The 22942-nt window shown below is 43.8% G+C and overlaps 2 protein-coding genes across 19 annotated transcripts; both read left to right on the top strand.

Annotated features, from left to right (window-relative positions):
- Positions 1 to 194: 194 nt before the first annotated feature.
- On the top strand, positions 195 to 4826 carry LOC117778257 (cytochrome P450 20A1). The gene is made up of 13 exons (XM_034613711.1): positions 195 to 391; positions 983 to 1032; positions 1182 to 1348; positions 1437 to 1582; positions 1668 to 1835; positions 2168 to 2246; positions 2765 to 2877; positions 2995 to 3049; positions 3152 to 3272; positions 3372 to 3483; positions 3795 to 3859; positions 3984 to 4073; positions 4221 to 4826. The coding sequence occupies exons 1-13, from the start codon at positions 320 to 322 to the stop codon at positions 4369 to 4371; spliced, it is 1389 nt and encodes a 462-aa protein (XP_034469602.1). The 5' UTR covers positions 195 to 319; the 3' UTR covers positions 4372 to 4826.
- Positions 4827 to 5803: 977 nt separating this feature from the next.
- abi2b (abl-interactor 2b) lies at positions 5804 to 22168 on the top strand. Of its 18 annotated transcripts, none has more exons than XM_034613555.1 (12): positions 5804 to 5970; positions 9637 to 9804; positions 9923 to 10099; positions 11018 to 11035; positions 11265 to 11368; positions 13675 to 13821; positions 15614 to 15735; positions 16016 to 16237; positions 17277 to 17441; positions 18624 to 18710; positions 19166 to 19351; positions 19608 to 22168. In XM_034613555.1, the coding sequence occupies exons 1-12, from the start codon at positions 5854 to 5856 to the stop codon at positions 19781 to 19783; spliced, it is 1689 nt and encodes a 562-aa protein (XP_034469446.1). In that variant the 5' UTR covers positions 5804 to 5853; the 3' UTR covers positions 19784 to 22168. The 18 variants fall into 18 exon arrangements, with proteins under 18 accessions (XP_034469446.1, XP_034469438.1, XP_034469491.1 ...); XM_034613547.1 differs by having other exon boundaries at positions 15611 to 15735; XM_034613600.1 differs by lacking the exon at positions 13675 to 13821.
- The last annotated feature ends 774 nt before the right edge of the window (positions 22169 to 22942 follow it).

Raw genomic sequence — 22942 nt, 5'->3', positions numbered from 1 at the left:
AATGAGAGGATGATGAATGAATGAATTAGTAATAAAATGAATACATAGTAAATACAAATATATTATAATAATAAAACGTGTATAAAAAATGAAAACGCACACGTACACAAAAAAACGTGTGAGTGTTGCTATAGTTTCAGTATCGATGTCACCCTTTTCGCTTGCTTCTCCCTGTCCAGACCGTGTAAGTCGAGCCCGGACCCCTCCTCTAGCTGCAGTGTGTGTTGACGTGGTGACGCTAACAGAGTTTAGGTGGAAAAACATCCAGATGTTCACGAGTCAAAGTCACTAAAAACTGTTCTGCTGAACGTGAGCAGTCATGCTGGACTTCGCCATCTTCGCCGTCACGTTCGTCATCATGTTAGTCGGCGCGGTTCTCTACTTGTACCCGGTACGTCCCTGCAAGTTTCAAGTTAGCTTCTCAGCTAGTCGTTATCTCGCCAGGCTCCGCCTTAAAATGGGGAATTTAACACTGCATCTCTGCCCTGGGGAGCGGGAGCATCCCTTTCAAGCCCATTCAAGATTCACACACCAACATTGTGATCTGTTTATAAGTTCGGCTTTAGTGTAATACACCAAACAGAAAACTGCTTCAAGAAAATACAACTTTACCAAGTCAAAAGTGGGCGGAACCCAGTGTTGATCGACTCGCCAAAACGAGCTAGAAAAGTAAAAAATATAGAAATCGAACTCTATAAAGTTCGCCACTTACAAGCCGATTTTATCTTAAGGTTAAAATTAATGATCAAAGTACAAAACGTGGTGTGTTAGCATGTGTGGAAGCAAAGACGCCTTAAATCAGCATTTTATCCAATGGGATTCCATATCGTTGAATGGATGTTAGCTGGATTTGTTTATTGGCGAAGGAAATGTGTGTATTAGCCCCTGTGTAGAAAGTGCACTTATGTATACATGCTAATTTAAATCGTATAAACAATGAATTACTGTAACAGCTCAAATCTGTTTGTGACTTTATTTGCAGTCATCCAGGAAAGCATCTGGCATCCCAGGTCTTAACCCTACAGACGAAAAGTAAGTATCTATATGTCTTTGCAGCTTCTACAAACTTCAATTTAGTCAAAGGAAATGAATGTCTGGTGGCATCACACGTATTTATTCATCAAATGTGTATAACCGGCTGTTAACATCAGATTCACATCCATTGTTTTCTGCCTCGTCAGGGATGGCAACCTGCAGGACATCGTGAACAGAGGCAGTCTGCACGAGTTCCTCATGAGTCTGCATCAGGTGCACGGGTCTGTGGCGTCGTTCTGGTTCGGTGGTCGGCCGGTGGTCAGCCTGGGCTCCGTGAACCAGCTGCAGCAGCACATCAACCCCAACCACACCAGTGAGTCCACCAGCAGGGAGGAAATAAAACCACAGTCGTTGCTTTGTAAACGAAAATAACCTCGACACTTTCCTTTTGCTCCTCTCAGCCGACTCCTTTGAGACGATGCTGAAGTCGTTGCTGGGTTACCAGTCAGGGATGGGAGGCGGGGCCAGTGAGGCCATGATGAGGAAAAAGGTGTACGAGAGCGCCATCAACAACACACTGGAGAACAACTTTCCTCTCGTGCTCCAGGTTTGTCCTGCTGACGCATAGAATGGTTTAGAAGTATTGAGCATTTTTCAAAACATCCCCTCTGGGATCGTCTTGTGTTTCCCAGCTGGTGGAGGAGCTGGTCGGAAAGTGGAAGTCGTTCCCGGAGGACCAGCACACCCCACTGTGCGCCCACCTGCTGGGCCTGGCCATGAAGACGGTCACTCAGCTGGCTCTGGGCGAGCGCTTCAAAGACGACGCAGAGGTCATCTCCTTCCGCAAGAACCATGACGCGGTGAGGCAGATTGCTTTAAACATCTTAAGTCACCAAATATCACCTGTGCGTATCAAAATGTGCTCTTTTGCATTTTGCACAATCAATTTCTTGCATGTTTTAAAAGGTACTTCTTGTACTGTATTTAAAACTGGAAAGAATGGGTGACCTCATCTATATATAGTTAAATTGCTAAATTAAAGGCATCAACATCACAGTAGGTAGCAGTTCCTTGAATTTTAATATTTTCACTTCCTTGACTTTTTCTGCAGGGTGTAATCCAGGAAGTTCTGTTGAAATACATATCTTAATTAAATTTTTTCACGTCTTCTAACTCACTTCGACGCCACCAGATCTGGTCAGTAATCGGAAAAGGCTACTTGGACGGCTCCCTGGAGAAGAGCACCAGCAGAAAAGGACACTATGAGAAAGGTGAGTGAGGTTATTGAAGGATGTGTGGGAGCATGAAACTGCTGTCTGTCTTGATTTTTGAGTCTAGCAAGTCACATTTTTTGTCTTGGTCTTCGGTTTTTACCATTTTTGCCCCCTCACACCTGCTGTGTGTTGAAATGTGGGATGCTGCTCTCGTTCTTGTTGCTTTAGAGATACAGGGCTTTGCAGTGGCTCAGCCATGATCTGTGTGTAAAGCTGTGTTTCAGACCGATAGAAATAGAGTGGGAGAACAGCCATACCCAACCCATTCAGGGCTATCACCTTAATCAGTGAACCGCCACTGTTCTTGGGGACCTTTATTGATTTGCTGCCAAGGGCAGTTGTTTCAGACACTTGGCATCTGGCTGGAGTTAATCTTGGATGCCGTCTGAGGGACTGGAAGCAAAAACCCAGACTTTTTAACCTTTATCCTCAGGTGTCAGGCCTGTAATATGTTAAAGGAACTGGAGTCTAATGAGTCTAATAATGTTTTTGTTTTTTTTATATAATTTCTTCAGCTCAGTCAGAGATGGAGTCTGTGCTGCTGTCAGTGGCGAAGGAGAGAAAAGCCCAGAAGAAGCAGACAGCGTTTGTTGACGCTCTCCTTCAGTCCAGCCTCACAGAGCGACAGGTGAATACTGATGAAGTCTCCCACTCTGGTTTGAAACCTGAGCGGTAATTGACAAATCTTCACAGTTACCGCGAAGGTCTGAAAATGTACTGAAATGCCTTTTGTTGTTTGTTTCAGATCATGGAGGACTGCATGGTTTTCACTTTGGCTGGATGCGTCATCACTGCCAACTGTAAGTGACCACTGTGAAGACGGCTGGAGATGAAATCTCACCATCAAACATATTTCATGATGGATCTCCTCAGCGTCACTGTTAAATGTTGTGATTTTGCAGTGTGCATCTGGGCACTTCACTTCCTGTCCACCTCAGAGGAAGTCCAGGACAAGTTGAACCAGGAGCTGACAGAAGTTTTGGGTTCAGCTCCAATTTCTCTGGACAAGATCCCTCAGCTAAGGTAACATCTTTAAACCTGGCATAAATCTACAGCTGGATGCCTGACAGTGAAACAAACGTTCGCTGAACTCAGTCTTATTTAATTTCTGTCCTTGACCAGATACTGCCAGCAGGTCCTCAATGAGACGGTGAGGACCGCGAAGCTGACCCCGGTCGCGGCTCGGCTTCAGGAAGTCGAGGGGAAGGTTGATCAACACGTCATCCCCAAAGAGGTATCTGGTTTCCATCTGTGTGCGGCTCTTTGTCCGTCGATTTCTTCCCGGCTGTTTGTCACAGTATTACAGACAATCAGTGAAGTTTGTGTTAGGTTTGTTGTCGAGATGCCTTGAGAAAAGAACTAATAATCAGACAGGGGATAAGGAAACCGTTAAAGGCTCGTGGAATTATTAAATAACGAATAAATGTACTCCGTTTTGTATTTAAACTTTGGGAAGATAAGAAACACTAATATTATAGTGAAAAACATCATAATAACTGTATTAACTATTTTAGAAGATCATGTTTTGATTTTGTCATCTTTCAGACTTTGGTGATTTATGCTTTGGGAGTAGTCCTGCAAGATCCTGACACATGGAGCACCCCCTACAGGTTGGCTTCATATTGACGAATATTGATGGTTAAAAGGATGTAACAGCATCACAGGCAGTTTTTTCCAGGTACGAATATTTATTTGTCCAGTGTCTGATTTGGTGATGACTCTGAAATCTTTCAGGTTCGATCCAGATCGTTTTGAGGAGGATTCAGTCAGGAAGAGCTTCTCTCTGCTCGGCTTCTCGGGGAATCAAACGTGCCCAGAGCTCAGGTACAGAATCACATTAAAACACAGAGATCTCATTAGTCAAACCTGGAAGAAATCTAATAAAAGACTTTAAATGATCAGGACCAACTCCGTGGTTGGATACTTCAGGGGACGCTTTCCACAGTCAATTGTGTTTGGTGTCTCCGACAGGTTCGCCTACACTGTGGCCACCGTCCTGCTCAGCACGATGGCGCGGCAGCTGAAGCTTCAGAAGTTGAAGGGACAAGTCATGGAGGTCAGATCTGAGCTGGTGTCCACACCTAAAGACGAGACCTGGGTCACCGTCAGCAGGAGGAGCTAGAACTCGTCTTTAAACACCGCCGGTGGGCAGAGGAGCTGAAGAGTCCAATTATTATTTTACGTGACAGTAATTAATACTAAAATTAGCATCAATCTTGAGGGACTTTTCCTAATTTGAGGGATTTTTTTGCACCCAAGTTGCACCACCACTGTTTTCCTGGTTGTATTCTTTTTTCAGCCGAAGCCTGAAGCACATTATTACCTTCTCTCCCCACAGATCAACTCTGCACTTGTTGAAAGACTGTTGAAATATCAGTATTTTAAATATTCAAAAAATACACTTTATGCCACCAGATGTTTGTTTTTTATAAATCCAAGAACAACTGCCTTGAATCAGAATTTCTAATGACATGGGACGTGTTTGTCTATTTAAATGAGCCACATTGTCCTTAGACATTTCATTTCTTTTTTGTAAAGACATCTGACATAAAGTTAAATACATATGAAGATTTTGTGTTTGTGATGTATTGCATATCACCGCTTCCCTAAGTGTGCCTTAAAGAATTCAGCTTTCTAGTGGTGTCATGTTTCATTACTACATTAATATTTTTAATTCAATGACTTTAGAAAAGAGATAATAACAAGCCCATCACAATTTAGCCAAGTTTAACCACAAAAGCCAAAACCTGAATTTTTTAATTTACTATAAGACACAAAAAGCATCAAATCCTCACATTTGAAAAAGCAGGAATCGCTTGAATAGGGACCTTAACTGTTAATTGATTATTGATAGATTGTATTTATTATTTGATTAATCATTACAGCGCTATATTAAATGTTACTTATTATCTGTGAGTTATTATTTTAAATCCAGACAAGAGTCCTCCTCTGCCACATTGTTAATTGCTTGATAAAATACAAAGCTTACAATAAATCAGATTATCACATATAGTAACGTGACAGTGCAATGTATTTATAGTACATGTCCATCATGGTTGTTGCCAAGAGGTCAGAGGCCTTATGGCTGTGGGGGGGACAACTGTGAGTGGAAGTGGACTAAATCAATTTAGAACGAACTGATAAAATGCATGTTTCAAAACACAGAGACAACAAAGGGCCTGTCACGCCTGACGTTCTACTTCAGCGGTGCAAATTTCTAACAAATTTGTGGTTAACCACATTGTGTATAGCCAAATGCAATAGAGATAATCTTGGAAGTCCATCGGCCCCTGGGAGCCTCTCATGCTGTTCTGCAATAGAATAAAAGAGGAATCCCTGACAGGATGGTTTTGTTGCAAGTATTTCATAATGAGTAGAATAAGCCTGGAGCATTTTTGCAAACCACATAACTTGAGAAACATTGTTTTATCCAGTGGGGAGTTTGGTTTTTCTGCGTTCCTGTTCCCAACATGATCAGTTTTGGGAACCCCTGCTGGGGAGAGCCCCTGCAGTACCGCCCACGGCCGCGGCGGCGCCAGCGAGAGCCCCCTCCAACCACCACCAGCACCACACATACACACACTGCTCCGCTAAAGATGTGAAAATGGCGGAGCTGCAAATGCTACTGGAAGAGGAGATTCCAGCAGGACGAAGCGCGCTACTGGACAGTTTCACCAATTTGGAACGAGTCGCGGAGTACTGCGAGAGCAACTATGTCCAGGTAGGCTGTCACCTGCGCGGGGGGGGAAAACACGGTGTGTGTGGGGAGGAGGGGGGAGGGTTTCTTTAATTTTTTCACGGCGGGGCGACCACTGATGCTCGGCTAGCTGCTGCTAACGCTGCCGACGTGGTTAGCTAGCCATGGGCTAACGCAAACACACAACCTGCAGTCTGGGCGTTTTCTCCCACAGACGAACACACTGGGTGTCGTCACCCGCGTCGCGTTCACACCCGGAGGGGTCAGCTTTGCTTTTTTTTGGGCGCACAACCCACACTCCCCCCGACTCCCCCCACCCCCTCGTAATAACGGCGTGTGTGACTTGTACATCCCACGGTGGGGGGCTAGCTCTGTTAGCCTGCTAGCTGCTCGGCATCAGCCGCGGTCCAAATGACCAAACGGGGCGCCGTGAAAAATCAATTTCTGCGCGATCGGCCACCGCTGCTCCCCGCGGGCCAGCTGATCGGGCACCGGCCCCGGGGGGATGCAGGAGCAGATCCCAGGCCAGATTAATCTCCATTGAGCTCCTCCTGACAGGAGATAAACCACTGATTTATGATGTTGGGACCTTTTTAATGCTGCAGTCGCACACACACTGAAATTAAGCATCTTAACGCGTTCAAACATCCCCCCCCCCCCCCCCCCCCCCCCCCCCCAAAAAAGGCTTTTAAAGTTCCTGATTACTGTTCCTGGATTGAGCTTCAGGTTTAAAAGAAAACCGGGTGTTTTTGCATGCATGTGTCGTGAAGTGATCATCTGTACTGTCTGTGGGCATGCTGCAGGTGGGCTGCCACTTCCCCAGCCCCATTCAGATCACCCCGTGCTTTCTCTAATCACGGCCCTGCTTTGATGGATGGAAATGTGGCTCCGCGAGGTTTTGACAAAGGTGTGATGCTAAAAAACCTGACGTCCTTGATGAACAGGGCTGATCAGGTCTGACAGGTTCTCCTGAGGAGGCGGCGGCTCTTGGATGCTGGCAACTTGCTGTCTGGCAGGCTGCCCTGGATTCCTCTTCCCCCCCTGCAAGGTTTACCCAGCTGCTCTCCAATGGGTATTACCACTAATAGAATAGACAGACAGTAGTATTCATCAGAGGGTTATTTAGTGGGATACTTGATCTCTCAATTTCGAGCTGCAATTCACGCCGTTGCCCTGCCCTGTCTGCCTCCGAGTCTTTACACATTAGTCACGTAGGGATGGACACTTGTTGAACTTGGGCTTGGAGAGTGTTTTGGCCTACTGATTGTTGTTCTTTCAGTTTGTTCACACTTGTAATCCACATGCTACAGATGCTCTAAAAATGCATTAGTCAAATCAATGGACGGATAAATGGGCTTTACATTCAGCACAGTGTCGTCTGTCCTTAGACTCTTGATTTGGATAAGTAGTCTACTTAGTATTTCATTTTTTATTTTCTAATTGATAGTATAGGTCCCATATTTGACATCACATTTCCTGGAACCTTGTCTCATGTTTTCTTATTTAGCGGGTAATTAGTAGAACATTTCCTAGAAAGGCTGTTGGATGAATTATAAGTTGCTAAACTTGTTAGATACCTGTTTGTTACCTGCGGTTACGTTTTTGTCTGTGCTTGTTTGTTAAGCAAAAACTATTGGACGGATCACGGTGGAAGGATGCAGCATGGATCAGGGAAGGAGCCCATTAAATGTTGGGGCAGATCCAGGATATTTTACTTTCTTATAATTGCAAGACAGTGTTTTTAAACGTTTTCATGGATTTCTCAGAGAATTAAGTGTGAATCCTGATGAAGAAATTCAGACATATATTGAGGCTTTCATATCCAAATACAAATCTGGATCTAGTGGATTTAAATGTGGCTTCATAGTGGAAGATGCTTTTCAGCTGCGTTAATTTAACAAGTAGGCCTAGAAACCTGTAATTGGCACGAATGAGTAGCTGAGAAAGACAAAATGTTCAAATGCAGATGTCTATATCCATCAGTGTTTCCTATAAAGACAAACAACAATACACAGATCAAAAAATGTCTCCCTTCTGCTCTGCATGTAGCCAGTTTGTCCCGATCCTTGGGCAAAGCTGCACCCCCCCACACTCCTGCGTTTGCAGACTGTCCGATGATGTGTATGATTGGATGCCACTTTGCGACTCCTCAGAAGTTTTTTTTTTTCTTGCATCCCAAGCGCAGTTGGTTTCTCATTACAGGGGAATAGACATGTTACCACTGAGGATGTGGCTGCTGTGACGAGTGTGGACACCTCTGCTTGTTCGCTGTTTGGTGCTGCTTCTATTATGAGTCTGTTTAAATCTTTGTGGTAAAATCAGCACCACACAGACTGATGTTGGAAAAATGCATAGATATTCAGTTTATTAAAATGCAGGACAAGGACATGCAGCGAATCCTCACATTCGAGAAGATAAAATGTCAGACAATAGTGAAATATGTCTCCTAAATCTTAAAGTGACCTTTTATTAGACAAATAAAAGCTGTAAGTCCACACATTCTAGAAGCAACAACAAAGAAGTTGGTGTCTTTTCTGCTTGAAAAATGGCTTCGACAATAAATTAATGATCAAAATAGTTGCTTTCATTCCCAAAATTAAGTATGATATGCTGTTGCAGCCCAGCCCTGCATGCAGTGTCAGTGAGGAGCAGTTTCCCAGCAGCAACATTAGCTGATCCATCTGCACTTTGATGTTCCAGTTGATGTGCCCACGCTGTGCCCACGGCCCGACCAGCTGCCTTACAAGACTCCCTTTACTCTGGCTGCAGCCGTATTACCTGCTTCTCACTTCCTGCTCGTTAAGTTTAAAAAATATATATTGTTACCTCCGCCAAGGAGGGTATTCATCAGATATCGTTTGTCTGTCAGATGGTTGTTTAGCAGCATTCCATAGAAATTACGTTTCGTTATGGTTTCATGAATGAAAGAAGGGACCGCTGTGTGTCATGTTAACCTGTGACATCTGATCTCTCACCGTTTTTCTCTCACGCAATGATGAATTTAAATTAAGCAATTACGAATACAACTTAAAGGGCTGATACACACGCTCTTGAGCTGTGTGATGGCTTTTAATGAAATGTAAATGCTTTAAATACCCAATCAGAAACAGTTGTATTATTCAGCCGACTGTTGAAAGCACAAACTCTTTCTCTACTATCACTGTTGGTGTCACTCTTATTGCTTTGATTATAGCCCCTGATTTCACAATGGAAGGAAAGAATGTTGGCAGTGTAGATGCAGGGATTCCATTTAACTGCAGTGTTAATGGGGAGCATGTGTTTTTAATAGGCGACCTCCTCACAGTGAGGTAATCTGTCACAGGGAATGTTTAAACTCTTCTAACGTGACATTTCTCGTCTTTATTTCATTATGCAACACATGGTTGATTAATGACGAGACGGAAATAATCTACTAATATTTCAATAACTGATTTATATCAGTATTTTATATATCAACTTGTCATTTGTCTTTTGTGGGTCTGACAATAGAGGAGATTGACTGAAAGTGGTTTTTGATGACATCATCTTGGATAAAACTTCATTTTAAAATTGGTTTAATGCGAAACTGTATTTTAATGGCACAATGTGCCAGTGTGGATTGCTCCTGACAAACCGCTCCATCTCCACGAAATCCAATCCAAATATGTGCAGAAGTTCAGATGTCACTATTCTCTCTTCCCTCTCGTTCAGTCTCCAGACAAACAGAGGGCGCTGGAAGAGACTAAGAACTACACCACCCAGTCTCTGGCCAGCGTAGCCTACCTGATCAACACACTGGCCAACAATGTCCTGCAGATGCTGGACATCCAGGCCTCGCAGCTCCGCCGCATGGAGTCCTCCATCAACCACATCTCACAGGTCGGGAACTGACACACAAAGAATTCATGCAAAGACTAATGATTACTTCTTTTTTGATATTCCTGCTAAATGTCAGTGTTAATATTGCTTTGTCTGTCTCTGTACTTCATGTCCCCAGACGGTGGACATCCACAAAGAGAAAGTAGCACGGCGGGAGATCGGCATCCTCACCACCAACAAGAACACATCCCGCACACACAAGATCATCGCCCCAGCCAATCCCGAGAGGCCTGTGCGCTACATCCGCAAGTCCATCGACTACAGCCTGTTAGACGACATGGGTCATGGAGTCAAGGTGGGGAATTTCTTCCTTTTTGCCTTAGTTTCACTTGTTAGACCTAATTTATATGCACGATTCACTGCTTCTGAAACAAATGTTTATACTAGGGTGGGTAGGAAAACATAAAACTCTGAATTATGTTTGTTTTTCTACCATCCATCTTTTTAAAATGTATTTTATGTGAAGCACTGTGCAGCTTTACATCTTTAGGTGTTGAAAAATTATTCCAATGAATAATCCAAGAAGCAGAAATCAATAATACTCCATGTGACAACAACTTCATATTCAGGGTTCACATGCAGCAGCGCCTGGGAACCACTGCTGCAAGAGGACTAATGTAATTTTTTACATTTTAATGAGACCTTAAAAAACAGTCTGAAAGAATGTGTGGAATTCAGAAACCGGATTGTATTCTTGTTATGGGATTAATCTGGGCTGTTCACTGCAGAAAACCTAAAGGAAAGGACTTTCAGAGGTCAAATGATCACTCCTGGGTTTCAGTGACAAGTAATGTTAGAAGAAATCAATGACCCGGGCCTTTCACTAGGATGGGAAATGTCACCCAAGACATTCAGCTAAATATAGCTGCTGTTTTTGTTAGTCTGTCACCTGCTGCTGCTCCTGCACAGTAATGATTTTATCTAATAAAAAAGGTAAATGTGGCTGATATTTTTGGAAATCTTGTTTCACACTGTCTTTGCAAACAAAGACGAGCTTGTTCCGCTGAAGGTCTCAACGAATAAATTCCTCCAATATCATCACTGAGCCATTGTTGCCTGAATCTTACCGGCTTGGCTCTTTGTAGCACATGCATGAATAATTGTTGTTTTTCTCTCCCCCCTTTTTTCTCTCCTCCTTCACACACTAATCCTCTGCTTTCTTCTCTCCCCCCTCTTTCTGCTTGCCTAATTGTATCTTTATAATCAACCATAGTGGTTGCAAAGGTTTAAGGTAAGACTATCAAAGTAAGCGCCTCAAACGAGGGAGGTGATATGTGTTTGTTGAATTAATTTGTATTTGGTTTGGTTTGCTGTGGGAGTATTCTTTTTCTTTTGAGTTTGTTCACCGTTTAAAGAAATAGTTTGACAAGACCGATAACTGTTGTACATGTTTTTACTCGTCTTAATTATCAGATTTACTGTATAAACTAACAAACAACCTCGCACATGTCCTGCTATAGGCCAGCGCCCAGAACATGAAGGCCGGAGGAGGCGCACTCCCTCGCACCAACCCCCCCACACAGAAGCCCCCCAGCCCGCCCATGTCAGGCAAAGGGACCCTTGGGTATGTAAACTGTGCCAGCGCCTCGGTGCGAGTTCAGACGGACGTAAGGAGGCAGACCGGTGTCTGTCAGAGACTGGGTGTGTGTTTTGTGGCTTTGGTAAAGAAACCACGAGTCCTTCAGATGAGCCTGGTTGCTCCCAGTTTCATCATCTCCCCTTTACCTCTGTTTAATTAGTGTCCTCGGGGTGATTTAGAATGGACGTCAGTGGTAGTTCTCATCACAGCGGTAATCTGTGTTGTGGTTTTTCATCTGCACAGGGGAGACTGGGTTTAGAGTCTCTCTTTTTTATTTTGGAAATGCCTTCCACCAAATTTGTTCCTTCATCCCTTTGTCTCTATATGCAGGAGAGATTTTTACGTGAAACTTTCAAATGCCTACATATCGCACACACCTCGTGAAGCATAATAAAGGACTTTTTCTGACTGATAAGTTTGTGCCATTGTGGATCTTGCACTCTGCCCCAAATATGGCAAGCCACTGGTGGTATTTTTATGCACATGGTCATCACTTCTTGAATTATGAAACTGGAAGAAACAGATTTTAGAGAAGAGAAAACGCTAATAATACACTAACAAGCAAAGTCCTTCTTGTGAGAATACCAACCATTTAGCCACCATTCTGCTCTGGGCTGTTTAACCACAAAAGTAAAGTTTGGATGAAACTGTCAAGTTTGCGTTTGCAGTGTCAAATATATAAAAAAGTCATGTAATTGGGCCTGGGCTCAGCAGAATGTTGTGCACGTGGTGAGCGCTCAGATCTCCCAGTCTAAAAGCTTTTCACTGGGATTTGTCTAATGCCAGGGGCACAGGAGGAACACGATTATAAAGGTCACTGTAAATGTTCTTATGGTCTTAAAGCTGAAGGTTTTTTTTTTTTTTAATGTTACTGCTGTTCTGTGTCTTGACTGTTGGAGGTATCTCTTATCCCACAGGGACTCGGCTAGCGCAGCACATTAATGTTGTGTTGTTGTCACCCGTGGGACCTTCCTGGGCATCAAATGCAGTTTGTTCTCTGTGTATGTGGGAAACGTATGTCTGTGTGTGTGTGTGTGTGTGTTCATAATCTCCACAATTGTCTGTCTCTGAATTTGTGATTGTGTCCACCCCCTTCATATTGACCCTCCGAGGTGTGTGTGTTTGTGTGTCTGTCCCTTCAAGACGCATGCTGATCAACCACAGCTCCAGCTCTCCATGGCGCACCTTCCGCCGCAGCCTGTGGCTACGAGCGGACATCTTATTCGTGATTTTAATTTATCGTCTCTCTTTTGTTATTCAACTTCCTCTTCGTTTGTTTTTTCCAAATTTACTTTCAGTTTTGTGTCTTTTCGACCCAGCCCGCCCACTCCTGGCTGCCCCATATTCCTCATAGCAACGTTTTTGCCATAGCAACAGTGCTCAGAGATGGGTCACCCCACTGTGTCAGCTGGGAAATTAACATTCCAATGCATCTTCTCAGGCCCAGATCAATAAATATCAGGGTTCTGTTTTTCTTTTCCTCATTTTAAAAACCGAAGACGCCACCAGCATAGCGCTGCTGTCGGGTTAAAAATCACTTTCCATGTTTCTTTTTTAATGAATGTGCAAGTTTCTAGTTCAGAATATGGAGGCAGTGATTCAAAGTCATGATCAGGGACACATTGGCAGAACTAATTGGAAATATTTCAGCCAATCTGAAGCCACTTTTTCTACATTTCAGGATCACTTGAGTACAATTTTCATTGTCTTGTTGCTGTCAGTGCAAAGCACACACATTTACCTTATCCAGAAAACTGTCTTTTCTATTTCTGTTCAACAAAGGGCTCACTGTTATCTAGATTATGTGGCATATCTGCAAGCAGAGAGTTCACTGTCATCAAAACAGCTTATTTCTCTTCAAATTCAACACTACAAAAATCCGTAAAAGTCGTGTGCGTGATTGCACGATCCAAACTTTTCGTCCAGACTTTCAGTTTGTAGGTTACTAGCTCTGAGGAAGTGGATCCCATAGTGGATGGGAATTTGAAAACTCAGGAAGTGGAAGGGGAGAAGATTGCTCCATTCTTTTATTCTTCCCGACCGTGGAGACAGTGCACATCTTATGGAAGTGTGGTTTTTAGGCGATAGCAGCGTTCCGCCCTGACGTCTGCTGTTTGCCCCTCAACACATGTGGACCCCAGCCACCCCTCCCCCCCTCCCCCCGATGTTCACCACCTGACATACCCCTTTTTTAAGTTTGCACTTGTTTGTTTCTTGCTCTCCTCCTCCCCCCTCCCCTTCCCCTACACTTCTCTGTGGATGCCCCCTCCCCCCTCCTGACCCTCTCGCAGGCGCCACTCCCCCTATAGGACACTCGAGCCGGTACGTCCGCCCGTTGTCCCTAACGACTACGTCTCAAGCCCGACGCGCAACATGCCGCAGCCCCAGCAGAGCCCTGCACGCACTGCATCCGTTAATCAGAGGAACCGCACGTACAGGTACCCCCCTCCCCTGTTCCCAGCATGCCTCTCAACACTTCTTAAACAAGCCACTTTTTTCCTCCACCTACTACCCCTTTCTTCTTCTCCTCTCCCACACTTTAAAAGTGCGAGCCAGCATCTGAGCATCTTTTCCCCTCTTCTTCCTCTCTGAAGTAACTTATTATGGAAAGTGTAATCACTCCCGTCTCTTTTTTTCCACCTCAACTCACAAGTATGACCTTATTTAACAGTTCCAACTTGAAAGGAAAGCCCAGATTAACACTTGATTTGGAAACCCCTCACCTACGCGCTTGCTCAAATGAGGACGAGGTAGAGATTGCACGGCGAGACACAGGTTCCTGGAGTGATCGAAATGAAATAGGCAACATCGCCCTCACAGCCCTGTCAACCCAAGATGACTATTTCATCCAAAACAGACAAATATTCATAGATCTCCTCTCTACTGTGCCCGATCTGTTGCCCCAAAAATCTTTAACATTCCTGGTCCGGAAATAGACAAGACAACTTTCCCCGACTCTCCTCTCAGCAGTCTTTATCCGCATCACTCCATCCATAGCTCATTCTCTTCATCTCCCAGCCATGCGCTCTCCTCTGTCCAACCAAAAGTCTGCCCCATGTGTCTTGATGCTTCCTGCTTTTTATATCTTTGTCTTCGTCCTGCGTCACCTTTGTCATTTGTCGTTGGTGAGGCTTCTCGCTGCTGTGGCACATAGTCATTTCTAAAGCATAACCGCTCACGCTAACACATGAATGCTCATGAGGGTGCCACGTTATTAACCTGAGTTATTGAGAAGCCAGGGAAGGGGATGCGACACACACCTTTACGTGAACACCCATTCTAGGCTGGTAGCAACTGGAATATAAAGATGAATGACACTCATATTGTGTCAAATACAATTAATCAGCATTAATCTCACTTGGATAAATGATGTTTCCCGGCCCTGGAACTATCGCTAGTTTGCAATCTTTGACGTCACTGATTCATCAAACACAAACGTTTGACTACAGCTTTATTCGCACTGTGGCTGCCACAAATATCAGTGTTAGGATTAAGGTGTTTTTTCCAGCTTGTGCAAATGAGCTGAAAGCACCAGCAAATAAGGGGATGACAGAGCATTGCTTGAGAAAACAAAGCAATTGCATCCAAATGAACAAGGAGCAGTTTTCAGTCTCTTTCGCACCATTCAAATATCAGAGTTGGACCACAGTCTGTAAGTGAGAAACAACAAGGTCGTGGCTACTTTCTTATCATTTTATTTAATCAGTTATCTGATAAAGAAACCTAGTATTCATGGTAATAGAATTGCGAAAGCTGCAAGCAGCCAGTGCTTGTCGGATGGTCAAACTGCATCCAGAGGCCGCACCCAATTTCTTCAACCTTACAAAACCTACAGTTTGATACTCGAGCCCACTTCTCTTTCAATCTGTTTTTCATTCTGTACACAACTTATGTGTAACACTATTCATTTGCACAATTATATTGTTTACTACGACTGTAAGTAAAGTTTCTGGCCCCTTCTATTATGGCTGACTTTTACCTGCAGTTTAAAACAGCTGTAAACACACTTGCTTTTCTACATGGTTGCATGACGGGTCATAAGAACTTCTCCCCCCCGAGTATACCCGGCCTTTAAGTGAAGTACCCTGGGGTTACCTTTTAAATGTAGGCCTCAACATTTATGTGTTAAGATGAGTTGCGCAACAAAGGCAGTTTCTCCCAGAGGTCTGAATGTGCGCGTGTGCCTGAGTGTAAGTGGCCTGATTTCTTTTGCCACCCTCCCACCAGCAGTGGGAGCAGCGGAGGCAGCCACCCCAGCAGCAGTCGCAGCAGCAGCCGGGAGAACAGCGGCAGTGGCAGCGTGGGCATACCCATCGCTGTGCCGACCCCGGCCCCACCCAACGCCTTCCCAGGTAACGCCTGCTTCTACTTCCCTCTCCAAGAAGCTGACTGCATGATGATTTAGTGCTTGAAACCAACTAACTTGACTAATCTTTTTTCAATATTAAAGAGGCTATACTCTGGGTTTCAAATTGTTTTAAATTCAAATCACAATGTGTGACACCCTGGATCTACTGCAATCCTGTCTTCCCTTCTCACTCTTATCTTGACCTCCTTCACCTATCTTTTCTCTCCTTCCGGATTGTTTTTAATACCTCTTCAACTCCCTGACCTTCGGCCCCTCGGGTTCAGTCCCTGTCCCATCCAACCCCGCCAATCCCGCCAAACCTCCCTCCAACACCTCCACCTCTGCCACAACCCCTGGTCCCCCGGGGCCCTCTGCCCTAGACAGCCCCCCACAGGCCCCCAACCCACCTGTAGAGATCCCGCCTGTACCACCACCCCCTCCCCAGCTCCCCACCTCTGCGGCCCCCACTGGCACAGGCCCCGCCACTTTCGGCAACCATGCACAAGGTGAGTGTGAGAAACGGTGGGAGAAGCTCACCCGCTCCCTCTCTACATCCTCCATCCTGCCTCCCCCCTGACATGCATCCTCCCGCCTTGAGACACAGATGTGTTCATCCACTGATGTGTCATCAACCAGCATATTCAATGGTATTGTCTGACAGCTTGTAACTATCGATCAGTCATTGATCAAGTCAGGTCTTCAGTGATAAGGTTGACCAAACGCTAGTAATCGTAAACAAAATCAGGACTTAACAAATAGTATCAGTTTTATGTATGAAATAAAATGATAAATTCACATTTTAATTTCTCAAACCCAGAGCTGTTGAGTCTTTGAGTGTATGAAATTAAAGCAGATATGACGTATAATAATTTAAAAGCTATAACCACAGATAATTCCAGTCTATTATCGCAGTCTTGGAAAATCTTCAGCAGCAAGTCTCATGTTGACACCTGTTCTACCTTTTTAAGCAAACAGCTGAGAAGAGAAATTCCACTTTTTAAGGTCACTGTAGGGCACTTGAAAATATTGATCAAAACTGTCCCGAATATCAAAAAGTCTGGATCACACAGCCTGGTTTCATGTGCCGCCGCTGGATTCTCCGCTCTTCATCCTTCACAGCATCTCATCAGCTGCCTGCGTCTGTGTTGATGCCGATGTTCTGATCTATAATGCATGAGCCGTGTGGTGAGAAGCTTTCGCAGTGAATTCTTCATTTCGTTTGTATTTATTTCGCCTTTTCTTTGTAAGTTGTGTGGCTGCTGGATATTGTCATTTCCACTCAATGTGCTGTGCTACTGTTCATGGTATAATGTGGCTTCTGTGTAAAATGTAAAACACAAAACAAATGCAAAGATTTGCATATCAAATTTGAATCAAATTGTTCAAGTAGCTGCTTGAGAAATGTATCCCGAAACTAATTACCAGGTTTCTTAACTATCATTAACTAATATGCCTTTATAAGACCCACTGAAGGATTATTAAAAATCCAGCTCCCCACCCTCACTGAATGACTCTCTGCTTCCCCCTGGTGTCGTCTCTCCGCAGGTGTGGTGCAGTTCTACAGCATGAACCGCCCGGCGCAGCCTCAGCAGCAGCAGAACCCGCAGGTGGGAGGCTCCCTGCCGTACCGCCGGCCTTCGTCTGTCACCGGTCAGCCCAGCATGGCCCAGAGCCAGCTCAACGGTGGACCACACTTCGCCCAGAACCAAGGTTTGTTTAAGGGGTTCTATTAAACAATTTCCCCAAAATAACTCCAAATTAGATAGTTATTACCTTTATAACTGTCAAACAAACCTAATCATGTCCTTTGTATTGAAGCAGGAAATAATATCTACTACGTTTATTACTGCTAACAGCTGTTTAAAGTTGAACCAGACACTTAAACAATTCTTGTTGTTATCTGGGTTCCTTCAGTTCTATTCGTTTTTTTTTCCTCTTTTCATTTCAGTCTTAAATCTCATCGTCTGTTTATTTTTAAATCAGCTCTCTCGGACTCCAGCTTCTCTCCAAACTTTTAGATTTCAGAGGGAGCAGATCACCAAAGTCTTACTCTGCCGTTTTGTATCTCTTCAGAAAAAGATCCGTCTGTTTTTGTGGTCTGTCATTTTCCCACTCGATTAACTGCCTCCACTCGACTTCTGCTTTGTATCAGCTCCTTGTCTTTACAGCTCTTTGTAATGTTTTACCCCCCCATTTGTCTCTAGCACTGTCTGATTGAGTGCTACGCTTTTATTTCTATCCAAGCTCAAATGTCAATTGGCATCAGAATGATTTGTGCAGTATGTTCTTAAGAGTAATTTATGGCTTCAACTCAAGTATTTTTTTCATAACTTAACGATAAATTAATAATTTAGTCTATAAAATGTCCTGTTTTGTCCAACGTTCAGTCCAATTCAATTTACTGTCATAGAAGAATAGAAGAAAACCAGCAAGTATTCATAAAATATACAAAGCATAGCCTAGTACTCGAAAACATTTTTGAAAAATTGTGCAATTTTAGTTTGTGTGTAGTTGAATTAATTTAATGCTTAATTTATAGGTTGATCAACTCGATCGTCTTTTTAAAGAAAGTGTATGATGACATAGTTTTTGCTTCCCAAATATGAGGACTGGCTACTTTTTTCTATTGGTTATGAAAAGAGTTGTAAATTCCATCTGTACAGCCACAAATGGAAAGAATAATTAATAACTGGATGTGGGACGTCCCAGGTTTGTGCTTTGCTAAAAATCGTTGTCTACATATTGTCTGTCCTTTACATGTTTATTCTAATCTCATTTTCTTGTGTCTTTGCTGTTCTCATGTCTGTCCCACTGCGACGCACCCTCTCTGGCCCTGTCCTCCTCCATCTCCGTGTGTTGATTTTATTTTGACTTATTTGTTCTCGGTGATAGCCGGCCCGCTCGCGCCCCCTCCCCCCTCCATGCAGATCACCCCTCAACTGCCTCTGATGGGCTTTGTGGCCCGAGTTCAGGAGACTAGTAAGTGGTTTTTTAGCTCCTCGCTCCCTCTGCATGACCTCCGTTTGTTCTCGAAATCCTCTCCCCCAGCAGTTAGTGAGCATCAGTGATCCGTCCCCTCTAGGTGACCAAACCACCTAAAGCATGATATGAATAATGAGGCCTGTTGGTGTTTGTTCATGAGCATGATGATGTTTCTATATATCTGTGTCCTCTTTCATTTCTCTCAGCGATCCCAACCATCCAGTTCCTTCTTAAATTTCTCTAAATGCAAGTTGAATCAGTATGTGCACCCTTTGTACCCGTCGTATCGAACCCTTCTGAGTTTGACGTATAAAGTTTATTTTCATCCAGCATGGTCTGTTTCTGTTCCTTCCTTCAATGCATGTGAATTTCAATATGTCCTCTGTGTCCCTGTACTTCTTTCCTCTCCTCTAACTGCTTCTTCTTCTTGCCTCCCTGAAAACTACTTCTAGTCTCAGACGTGCCGCCCCCACCTCCGCCTTCCGACGAGCCGGTGTTTGAGGAGCCTACGCTTCAGTCACCGCTGCCAGATGACTACGAGGATGAAGAGGACGAAGAGGAGTCGGCGGTGGTGGAGTACAGCGACCCGTATGCCGAGGAGGACCCGCCCTGGGCCCCACGCAGCTACCTGGAGAAAGGTGTGACATCATCGCTCCCTCATGAGGCACATTTATAAAGGAAAAGTCCTCCCTGAAATACTAGACCAGACACCCTGGTGTGACTCACTCGTACCTTTCCTCAGTTGGGACATAGTGTTTTGTTTGCAAAGTTTGAAATTACAAAATAATTCTTTGTCCTTCAAGTTTAACATGTAGGAAAACGCCTGCATCTTCTTCTGTTTCGATGTCCATGTGATTATTGTTTCGTTGACGTCAAACTGCCGTTTTCCCTCAGTGGTGGCCATCTACGACTACAGCCGCGACAAAGAGGACGAGCTTTCGTTCATGGAGGGCGCCATCATCTACGTGATCAAGAAGAACGACGACGGCTGGTACGAGGGCGTGATGAACAGCACCACGGGCCTCTTCCCCGGCAACTACGTCGAGTCCATCATGCACTACGCCGACTGAACTATCCCCCGTCTGAGAGGAAGAGGAGCGGGAGGAGCTCTTGATGAGGAAGGGAAGGGGTTTAAGGTCAAAGACTGTGATCAGGTAGAGTATGATCACCTCCGTGCGCGGAGAGAAGAGAGAAGCAGGTGGGAAGACGAAGCAGTTTTTAAAGAAGTTGCAACATGACAAACTGAAGCCCTGTCATTCTCTCGACATAGTCGCCATTGTAAAACAACCACTACTCTAGATATATCCTTCCCTGACATATTTCTTTCTTTGTTTCTTTATTTGACTGAGGACTGGAACGGTGATGGATTTGTTGTATTTTGAGAGTTTTGTGTTACATTGTGAGGCCACTACATTGAATTTTTGCTTCATCTGTTAAAATGTTTTTTTGTTTAACCAAATTGCCCTTATTTTTAAGAATATTTATTGGATTTTGTAGTGGGACAAATGGTGAGCAGGTGGATGGGGCTGCTGAGAAGGATTTCTACGTTGCAGCCTCAGAGAAAGGGCTGGAGAAGAATGTGTCTGCACGTGTAGATTTTCTCCTTAACACTCCAGAGACATTTAAGAGAAAAACACACCTCTCGCTATACACTTTATATATATATATATATATATATATATAAAGTATGATGCAACAACAATATCCTCGAAGGGGAAAAGGTAGTAATTTCTGTACTTGACAAAACTTTAAGTTAGGTACCTTAGCAGGAAGCTGACATTTACTAAGATAAGCACATCAAATGTCTTAAGGTGACACACTAAGCAAGATGAAGGTGGGTCTGTGAAGACGTCTGAAGGCCAACGGAAAAAACCCCGAGAGTGCTTTAAATCCACATTCACCTTTATTTTCAAAGTTTATTTAATTATCCAAAATGTTTTGCACCATTGCAAGTCCGAGGTTTAACTCAAGGGGGCGAGTTGACTCACTACATTCTTCACTTTTGCTGGCCAGTGTGCGTTTTTTTTGGGTCCACCCCACAAGTGAGAGGAGAGCAAGAGCTCGTCAGCTGCACAATGACCTGGGTTATGAAGTCTTACTCTGCAGCTCCTGTCGAGAACAGTAGGAACATTTTAGCTCGGCCGGCGCACTAATCGTTTGCAGTGATCGTACGCACTCGACACGAAGAGTTGATTTTATTTTTTATGTTGTCAAGAGTTTTACCAAGGGGTCCAGAATCAAGTTTAGCTTGCAGAGCGGCAGACTGCATGTTTCAACAAGGGGGGAAAAAAAACCTTTTCTCGTCTGCTCTTCTGAAGATTAATGTCTTAATACTTTTAGATATGGTGTGGTTTGGTTTTTTGATATTCACCTACAACGACGACGCATTTAGGTCATATCTAAGATGCTTGTGCCATATTGAAGTGTGTGTTGCTGTTCCGAGGTTCTCACTTCATTTGCAATAAATTGGCCGGAGTGGGGTTGGATTTGTCGTTGAGATACAAAACTTTATTCTCTCCTATTTTTTCATTTTTCTCCATCCGTTTTTCCCAAGTTACTTTAAATCAAAAGCACATACATTTGTAGTAAAAAGGTGTAGAAGAAGAAATAATATAAATGTGAGATGTATTACGTCCTCAAAAAACGGGACTTATTGAATATGAAAAGAAGCCAGCTGTTGTGTTGAAATGGTTTTAACCGTCGCAAGCCCCCGATAATTCTTAACGGCGTCAGTTTAGGCATCGTCGGTCCTCCGTACTGTTTCCAATACGCTTGGATGTTGGGTGTTTGCGAGGGCTCAGTGCTTGTACTTATGTCAGAATCTTTATTTTCTATTAAAAAAAAAAAAGAAATAATAACAAGTGGGTCTGTATGTGAGTCTTGCATGCCATTGTTCTTATATGTACTGGTGTCCCAAAAAAAACCTGTGTGGCGAGATCACCCATTCTCAAAAAGACAAGCAGCCCTGCAGCTCTGACCCGGTACCGCCAGCCTCATCCAAAGAGACTGTACCACCTTACTTCACGCCCGCCTCCGAGGAGTCGTCTCTGACCCGTGGGGGGGAGGACGGAGGGGAAGGGACCCGGCTCCCTCCCCCGTCAGTAGCCGCCATTGCGTCAGTGGTGAAAAATCCTGTGTGTAAGCTGCTCGTGAATCCTGCGGACAAAGAACCCCAACAGGCGGGAGGGAGGGAGATGAATGGATGACGATAAATGTTAATGCTCAAGATCAATTGCAAAAAAGCTTGACTCTTGGTTTTTATTTTTATTTTCTAACGCTCCAAATGGAAATCCCGGGTCTGCAGGATTCACAGCCCCTGGAGTCACAGGCGTCCCTCGGGATGCGGAGTCAAACAGTCCATAATGCCATTGTGTTGCACAGTTAAAGTTGAATTGCAGAAGTATCATATTTGTAAAATTCATGAGAACAAAGACAATAAAATTATTAAGATTTACGGTGTAGTTATGTCTTGCTGCTTGTTTGTATGTATTTGCGCATTAATTATTGGGATTGCATCTTAAAATGTTCACATTTCAAAGCTTCTTTCTAACTGTTAAAGCTGCTTAATTCAAACTATATGAAATATTTAGGTTTTCAATATTGCCTCATATTTGGGGTCATATAGTTTATTTCTTAGTCTTAAAGAACTTTGGTTTCCGACTTAATTCTTTTTGATTTATAATCCTTTAAAACATAGCAACTACTACATGACCCCCTGATACTGAATTTATTCTATAAAAGACAGTTAAAGCTAAACTATCCAGGATTTTCCACAAAAACGCAAAGGTTGAATAATACAAATAAAATAAGGCAGCACAAATGTTCCACAGCAGAGCTCACACACATATTCCACATATTAAAATGTTTCTTTGATGCATAAGGATTCTGCTGCACCTCCTAGGTTAAGTTACAGTGACAATAAAAGCATATTCAAATACATCTGGTGTCCCAGTGAGCTGTTGTGTCCCATGGGTTCATTGTCACGGCATCACTCAATGCATGATCATGTAACAGCACCAGTGTGTTTCTGTATGTTTGCACTGTGCAATCACATATCTATCTATCTATCTATCTGTCTGTCTGTCTGTCTGTCTGTCTAAAAGATAATTAATGCGTTGTTGCAAGACCTCCAGAAAGTTTTGTAAGATCTTTCAAAAACTTCTCCTCTCTCTCTCTCTCCCTCTCTCTCTGTCCCCCCTCTCTTTCCCAGCCTTCTCCCCCCCCCCTTC

This window comes from Hippoglossus hippoglossus, chromosome 2, assembly GCF_009819705.1.
Source record: "Hippoglossus hippoglossus isolate fHipHip1 chromosome 2, fHipHip1.pri, whole genome shotgun sequence".
NCBI classification, from domain to species: Eukaryota; Metazoa; Chordata; class Actinopteri; order Pleuronectiformes; family Pleuronectidae; genus Hippoglossus; species Hippoglossus hippoglossus.
The sequence above is the reverse complement of the archived record's forward strand: the minus strand, read 5'-3'. Positions and strand labels throughout refer to the sequence as shown.

Bases quoted from the DNA above. Each gene is read 5' to 3' on its own strand.
- LOC117778257 (XM_034613711.1), top strand. From the start codon at position 320: ATGCTGGACTTCGCCATCTTCGCCGTCACGTTCGTCATCATGTTAGTC. The intron at 3,484-3,794 runs GTATCTGGTTTC...GTCATCTTTCAG, and splicing joins AACACGTCATCCCCAAAGAG to ACTTTGGTGATTTATGCTTT. The intron at 3,860-3,983 runs GTTGGCTTCATA...GAAATCTTTCAG, and splicing joins ACATGGAGCACCCCCTACAG to GTTCGATCCAGATCGTTTTG.
- abi2b (XM_034613547.1), top strand. From the start codon at position 5,854: ATGGCGGAGCTGCAAATGCTACTGGAAGAGGAGATTCCAGCAGGACGA. The intron at 5,971-9,636 runs GTAGGCTGTCAC...CCTCTCGTTCAG, and splicing joins GCGAGAGCAACTATGTCCAG to TCTCCAGACAAACAGAGGGC. The intron at 17,442-18,623 runs GTTTGTTTAAGG...TCTCGGTGATAG, and splicing joins ACACTTCGCCCAGAACCAAG to CCGGCCCGCTCGCGCCCCCT.